The 8,206-nt window shown below is 36.1% G+C and overlaps 1 protein-coding gene across 1 annotated transcript; it reads right to left on the bottom strand.

The window, feature by feature from the left end:
* Nucleotides 1–738: 738 nt before the first annotated feature.
* On the bottom strand, nt 739–3,076 carry LOC114736982 (probable inorganic phosphate transporter 1-3). Its single transcript, XM_028924863.1, has 2 exons — nt 3,072–3,076; nt 739–2,388 (listed from the first exon to the last, which is right to left on the bottom strand). Exon 2 carries the CDS (start codon nt 2,375–2,377, stop codon nt 755–757), a length of 1,623 nt encoding a protein of 540 aa, XP_028780696.1. The 5' UTR covers nt 2,378–2,388; nt 3,072–3,076; the 3' UTR covers nt 739–754.
* Between the last annotated feature and the right edge of the window lie 5,130 nt (nt 3,077–8,206).

Raw genomic sequence — 8,206 nt, 5'->3', positions numbered from 1 at the left:
GGCGGTAGAATTTGCTAAAATTAGGGACAACCGTGTGGCTCGAGTTTACTTGTCGATCTGGTTCATCAATTCCTATATTTTTACAATCGCTGGCTTGTTTTTGGCAGCGAGCTGGAAACACGCTTGTGTGTGTGTGTGTGTTTCTTTTTTTGGGGGAGGGAGTAGTCTGGATTAAAATTTTGTAAAATCTGTTGGCGTTAATACAATTTTTAATTTTTTTAATTTGTTTTTAGTCTATCAAGTTTTAAATTTTAAATTTTGGTCTCTCAAATTTCTTTTCATTTAAAAGATTTGTTCCTATAATTCAATAAAAGCTTAAAACATTTTGCCTATTGAGGAACTAAAACTTATAATTTAAAACTTGAGAGACTGAAATCAAAATGAGGATAAATTTAAAAAACCAAAGATTATAGGTTCCATGGATTTTAATTGCAGAAATTTTCACCCGCATCAGAAAATTAAAAAGTCCACGTCCTAAAACAAAATTCCCCAATTAGTAACACCCATTACCCAATTTACACAGATCAAATATGAAAGGAGAAACAAGAAACAAACTTGGACATACATAGCTAGGCACACACCGTAAGTATTGCCTGAGAGAGTTGAAGCATCTCAAAGCAAATATATAAGACATATATCTACATGCATCATTATTACCGATCACACTTGAGCTAAGCCAACCCGCCACTAAAAATTTTCACGATCTACTTAACTTGAACCTCTTTTAATAGACACACACTGGGGCGAACCCCCATTAAACTGGAACTGTCCTGCCAGTCGCAGCTTGCCCAGTTCGCACCACACCTTCTTCACCATCATCGTTCTCCCCACTCAACTCCTCCAGTGATTTGCCTTTTGATTCTGGCACCAAGAAGGTGAACAACATCCCAACGAAGTTGATCACAGCAAGCATTATCAGAGAGTATCGAATCCCAATTCCTGGAGGGTACCCTTCGTCAGTCTTTGTAGGGTCTCTGCTCTGTGCCGCATATAAGAAACCAAAAGCACCCACAATCGCTCCCGCTTTTCCTGCAGCAGCTGATATTCCGTGACATGTAGACCTTAGCCTTGCTGGGAAAATCTCTGCAGGCACAACGAATGTGGTGGCATTTGGACCAAAGTTGGCGAAGAAGAAGGTGAGGGAGTACATCACAACGAACCCGATTCGGTGGGACTCTAAGGTCCAGTGATGGTATGGTATGCCCAGGGCCAACATGAAGACCGTCATGAAGAAGAAACCCATCAATTGGATGGCGAAACGGCCCATGTAATCAATTAATGCCACTGTGAACCAGTAACCCGGCACGGTACTGCACAGAGCTATGAGTGTCTGAGCTCTTGAAATCTTGTAAACTTCATGAATTGCGTTCATTTCTTTTGCAGGAGGGATCCATCCGATTGCAGAGAAAATGTCCTTCTGGAAAAGGTTCTGACTGTAGAAGGCGATATCCAATAAGAACCAGGTACTAGTGGTTCCCAGCAAATGCAGCCCATGGCGCTTGAGAAATTCCTTGCTGAACAAGCCGAATTTATTGGATTCATTCTCAGCCGCATGCCTATTGACCTTCTCCTCGTCAACCTCAAGTTCGACTTGCAAAACTTTTGACATATCTGTAGTTGCTTGTTTCACATTCCTGGCGACAAGAGCAGTGTACCGGGCTGTCTCTGGCATTTTCATTCGCCAATAGTAGGTGAGAACAGCAGGTAGTGCACCAAACATTAAAACGATGCGCCAAACGTAGTCCAATTCAGGCACGATGGAACCTGCTGGGTCTTCCTCGTAGGTAGGAAGCTTGTACTTATGGTCAAATGCAGCTGAGACAATCAAAGAAACAATCCCTCCAGCCAAGATGCCAAAACCTTGCATGGCAAAGACTGCAGCTATAAAAGCCCCACGAGTCTTCTTGTTGGCATATTCGGACATGATTGTGGCTGAAAGAGGATAGTCCCCTCCGATTCCAAAACCGAGCCAGAATCGGAAGAAACAAAGTGTGGCTATAACAGCCTTTGCGCTGGAGCCAAAAGAGAGGCCTGAGGCAATGGAGCAGACGACCATGAGAATAAGAGTGATACCATAGACCTTCTTTCTGCCCATTTTGTCGCCGAGCCAACCGAAGAATAGCTGGCCCGCCAGAGTGCCACAAAGGGCGACACCAGTCACAGAAGCTGAAACACTGGGCGGCAGAGTTCCCGGCTTTGGTTTGGTAAGATCGGTGTAATATAATCGCCCCAGCAACTTAGTGATGAGGGAGATGCAGAAAAGATCATATGCATCCGTGAAGAAGCCCATCCCGGCAATCACAATCGCTGTGAAGTGGTACCATTGGGTCTTGGCTAAATCAAGCGCAGTAAGTACTCCCAATTGCTCCCCCGCCATCTTAGAGAAGACTCAAAAGGTCTCCTGCATATGAAAACCAGTAATAAGAATCACAGACTATATGCTAGATAACCCCTTGCTAATATTTTTCCCAAACACGTTACGTACTATATGGAAGAGTCATTTTGTTAGCTACGTGACCTGAAAGAATAACTTATGCTCGAGGTTTGGAAGAAATTTAATCAGCAAACGTCGATCGACCCTTATCTAAGGATGACGCATCAACTATTCCTGCCTTGAGACTATTTTATTATTTATATATTAAAAAAAAAAAAGGTCCATAGTCAATGGCGGAACAAAGTTGACTAACTCTAACTAATTGGAAAATCCTGTTTGGTAGGAAGTATTAAAAATGAAATATATGAATTTGGGTTGCAATTAGAAAAATTATTAAAATAGTATTTAGTATAAATAATTACTTGTTGTATGAGATTAAGTAAACCCATAGAGGTAGGATTGGGGAATACTATCTCTCCTCATGATATTCCCCAATCCCAAATATGTAGATTTGACTAATCCCATATAACAAGTAATCTCTGATGCTAGGCACTCTTTTGATAGATTTTTTTCAATTTCAATCCCAATTCCTATTTTTCAATGCTTTCTACTAAACACAGCCTATGAGTTCAGTGTCGTGACGTCTGTATCAACAAAGACTAGGACTTCAACTTTCGAGTAATTTCACTGCAATCACCCAGAAGACCTAACAAATTGAAAATCAAGTGGCTGGGACTAACAGATGGTTTTCCAGAATAGGATTTATTTTCCTTTTACTGAATGGTCCCATGCACATCGATACAAAAAAACAAACCAAAGCGAAAAGACAGAGAGAAAAGGACACAAACTGTAGGCCTCCCTTGCCGGGGAGAAGACTTGACTGGCAAAATTTGCCAGGGTGCAAAAGAAATAAAAATTGAAGGGGACTGAAAAACGAAGACAAGAGAAATAAGGCAAAACCTCTGGAATCGATTCATTACCCAAAACTGCTAGCTAAAATAGGCGGAACTGAAAATCAAATAAAGATGAGCAAGGACTTCAGAGACTAAACCATGAAATCAGGTTCAAAAGATATGAGTAGTGGGACCCACTAACTAATGAATGTAACAGTGATCTATGAGAACCCAGAAAATTGAAAGCTTAAGAAGTGCGGCCATCTTCCCACTTCCACTTCGAGAAAAGAATCCTCTTTTAAGGTTCCTGTTATCACATGATCATCATATATTGTATAGCAAAACAAAAAACGCAGTGAGAAAGAGAGAGAGGACCTGGTGTTGGAGGTTGCGGAAGACGAGGAGGGATGAAAGGAAAGAGAGGAAGGGGAAGGAGTATATATAGGGCAAAGGGGGACTCATGTGTCAGCGGTATCTAGGGGTATATGCCCTCATTCATTTGGGTCAACGTCCTCTCTCTCTCTCTCTAATTATATCGACCGAATATGTGTAAGTTAACGGCCTGATTTATCTTTCGATTTTTAGTTGTTGTGCCACCTCCGGTTGTTTTCATAATATTCTTATATGAGATGAATATTGAATAACAGTTTTCTGCCAAAGAATATTGAATAACTCGATCGTCATAAAATTGAATACAATAATAATATTATAAATGCATATTATTTGAGTTGATTAAATTGCTTTGGCCAAAAAAAATTAGGTAATGTTCCATGATAAAACTAGCTTCATTCCAGAAAGTGTTCTCGTTTGTTAATAGGAAAAATGGAAGATGCTAATAGATATATAGCCGGATTCTCTCGGAAATAAGATCAAGATCGTGAACTTCCTAAGAATTCTCTTATGAAGATCATAGGGATTATTTCCCAGTACATGATTCACCACCACCACCACCATCATATCATATATAAGAATTTCATCGAAGTCTGTTTATTTACGTACCCCGCACCTCAAAATTAAATCAAAGAAAAACGCCTGAATTTTTATGTTATATATATATATTATATATTTATATGAGACTTCTGAGTTGTGACTATAAAAAAAATTAAATGTAAGTTTATTAAATACGTAACGGGTCTATATATTATTAACTGAAACATTGCCTTCTAAGGCACGTGACGCGAAAATTTTTGAAATATAATCAGAATAATGGAATATATCTTCGAGAAACCTTAATTTGAGTTATAAGAATGTTCAAAATTTTAATCCAAACAGATTATACAAAATTGAAGTGGAACCCAGATTATTGTTTTATAGAAGGGTGATCCTTTTTTCTGGGAAAATAAACGAAAAAGAAGAGCGAATTTTACCCTACCATTTGGCTATTATAAAAATGGTTTTTGCATGTGGCAATTTTTAACTCACAAATAGAATGGTTTTTGTGCTTGAGGGGAATAAATTGACGGACCCCGCGACTGACATCTGTTACCACATCAGCATCTCACCCCCACATCATTCTTCTCAGAGTTTTTCCAATTTCAAATCTTGAATGGCTGCGAAATATTTTATTATATTTACTTTTTTGGTTATGATCTAATTATTGAGTTGATTTAGTCCTAACTATAATACCTATTTCTTATTTTTATCAATTTTTTAATTTTTTTTATAGATACTCCTGTAACCATAATCAAATAAAAGAGGGAAGGAGGACATTAAAAAAAATGATTATAGTGTTTTAGAAAAAATATGCATATTTTTTATAATTAATTAACTTACTTAACTTTTTTAATATAATTAAATTAGTTAAATAGGTCTTATAGTAAAGATTATTTTTATTTTTCCTGCTTCCCGCCAACATTTTGAGCCAATTCAAAACAATAACCTCTGTAATAACCCATAGTTTATGGGAATCTAGATCACCAGAAATCCGAGTAAATAAACTTATATTATTCAACCCAACATGCATGCATGGATAAACTTATCCCGCTGATCATTGTTCACGCTCTATTACATTTAAAGAAATAGCAATAATAAAATATCATGCTCTCTTTATTTTTTTAATATAAGAGTTGGTTAATTAATTTAATGCTATTAAATAAATAATTAGTTTAGTTATTTATAATAAATTTGGTTTTTTTAAATATTTATTTTAATCATGTGGATTATAACTACTCTTAATATAAAAATTCTTTACCTTAATAAAAATCTTTTACCAAGCAGGGAATACGTTGAAAAAATTTGTAAATTTTTTTAAAAAAAAATTAACATCCTATATTTAAAATTAAAATAAATTTCTTGTGTTGCTTCTATAGGATGAAAGATAGTAATTTTTTGGGTTGTGATGCCATTTTCCCATATGGAATTTTTAGTCGGTAGCGCCAATACGCAATATTAATTTTAATTTAATTCAATAAATAGGCCCTTAGTACTGACAGCGAAGCAGTACATGAAATATGCACGACAGGTCGGCTTGATTGTGTGCAAGCGCATTCACACGCCAGGCTGTTCCTCTGCAGATGAACCAGTCAAGTTACAGCATCTGGTTTATGGACGCTCGGTGCTTACGATGATGGCTCACTTCTTTTTAATTAATACCACTTACATTATTCTTTTTATATTTAATATCTGATAATATTTTAAACAGACCTCTAATATAAGAATATTTGAGCCTAGCGGGAAAAAAAAATCTTACAGAATTTGAAATAAATTGCATTTTTCATAAGTTGTCATCTACTGATGTTGATAAATTTTTATTCTTGCCGACCCGTTTTTTTTTTTTAAAAAAATTTCCTTTAAACTATATCGTTGAGAATTTTGGAATCGCAGCTAAAAGAAGTCAACGATTTCATAACGAGGGGTACTTTTATTTTCAAATATTGCATGTATACTGTTTCGACTCGCATCATCATGATCCTTTAGCAACCAATTTTTGTTGGCGCCATATATATATATATATATATATATAGTAATGTTAGTTTACGGAAGACCATGTTTATTTTATTTGCATTTTGGTATAATATTCTCCCTCCATATTTAATGTAATAGTTATTTAACTGATGTGAGTAGATTAAGAAATTAAATAAATTAGCAATACAATGATGTACCGTGATTATATTATATTTTAGTTTATAAATTACATAAATTAGTTTGAAAAATGAAAAATACTAAATTCAATCCTTCAACTAATTCTGATATTAAGAGAGGGAGAAAATATTACTGTTAATATTAATAATGATTAGTGAGTAAATTAATAAGAAAAAGAGAAACAAAACAATGATTAATAATGCCACACACTAAGCTTAGTTAGCACATCCAGATGCGTAACGGCCAGGACTGTCGCTGTATCATCACTCGTCAGCAGTGTCGTCAGCCATCACGGGCATTTCCTCTGACCCGCGCCCAAGTCCCCCAAGTTGCCCCATTTGTTACCGGTTTGCTGTCTTTCTCCAATCTTCCCTCTCCTTTACCTTTCAGATTTGCCCCTCAATTTTTTTATTGTTTTGCACAAAGAAAAACTATCATTCATTATCATTACAAAACGTCTCAGCCAATACCTCGTTTACAAGCTGTCTTGTCAGAACAAAGAAGATCAAAAAGAGGGGATGGAGGGCAAATGCCCCAACCAAAAGAGCTCATCCCCTTACAACCAGATTTGGCAAGCCAAATCAGCCACCAAATTACAAGATCTAGGAGTGTGATCTAAAGAAAAGTCAGCATTAGACTTGAACAAAACTTGTAAATCATTAACCGAATTATTTACTTGCCACTCAGGACACGAAGCCTTTCCATTAACTGCCGGTACCAGCTGCAGACAATCCCACTCCATCTGCACTTTTTCCAAGTTACAGCGAAATCTGGAGAGCTCCGGCCTCACTTCCAAAAGCTAAATTAGCTTCACCTGAACAGCAGAAAAGTCCACAACCTGCCAAAAGAATCCGAAGGACAAAACCGTTTCATGCTTACATTCAACTCAGGCCCCTTTTGTCTTTCTCTTCTGCAGATGGACGCTCCGCCTCCAAGTTGTCGACTGCTCATGCGCTATATATGCTTTGGTAATTGGATAAACAAAGCGATGGAATTAAGCAATCAACTTTATTTCTTTAAAAAAAAAAAAAATCATCCATGGATCTTACTAGCTCATCATCGCAGTACATGGATTGCTTTCTTTTTTTTTTAAACAATTGAATAAAAGGTGAGCACAATATACTGAACTCTTTGAAGGTCAAATCAAACTGAAATTAAGATGGAACGCGCACAGATAAGAAAAAGATGATCTCTTGTGGTGTCTAGAAAGTGTAAAAACATCTGGGGTGACGTCGAGAAAGGAAATCATCAGCAAAGTTTAATTGGTATTACTGAATTAGACCTATTGAAATTAGTAGAATGGCAAAATTATCCTTAAATAAAACTATGTGTTTTGAGTTTAAAAAAATTGATGAAATACCCAAAATTTCTCATCTCATTTGCTAAGTAATTAAGATTTTTTAAAAAGATTTAGTCACCTTCAATTAACTTCTTTAATCCACCAGATCAAGTTAAAGACTTAATTCACAAAAGGCAGCAAGATCCAATAAAGAGAAATATTCTTCTGATTCTAAATATAAGATCCATTTTACAGTATAAATTACACTATAAAATAGATCTTATATTTAGGACCGGAAGAATATAATATAAGGTTGAGGGTTCTACTCTTGCCATCATATGAGTGCGTGAGTTTGGATGTGTATATGTTAAAGTTGCCCGTCGTGGGAAAAAAAAATCAAGAGAAACAAGAATCAAGCAACTATATGCGACAAATCTTTATTCAATATAATTGAGTAGCACCCAAAGTGATATACAAATACTCCTTGGTTCTTAATATAAGACCCATTTAACTAATTTGATTAGATTAAGGAAGTTAGTTAATTAGTTTATTATAAGAAATGTGACACATTTTCCTAAA

The sequence above is a fragment of the Neltuma alba genome, unplaced genomic scaffold (genome assembly GCF_004799145.2).
Source record: "Neltuma alba isolate B1F8T4 unplaced genomic scaffold, ASM479914v2 tig00013394_pilon, whole genome shotgun sequence".
NCBI classification, from domain to species: Eukaryota; Viridiplantae; Streptophyta; class Magnoliopsida; order Fabales; family Fabaceae; genus Neltuma; species Neltuma alba.
Note: the sequence above shows the minus strand (reverse complement) of the source record. Positions and strands in the feature narration are given on the sequence as shown.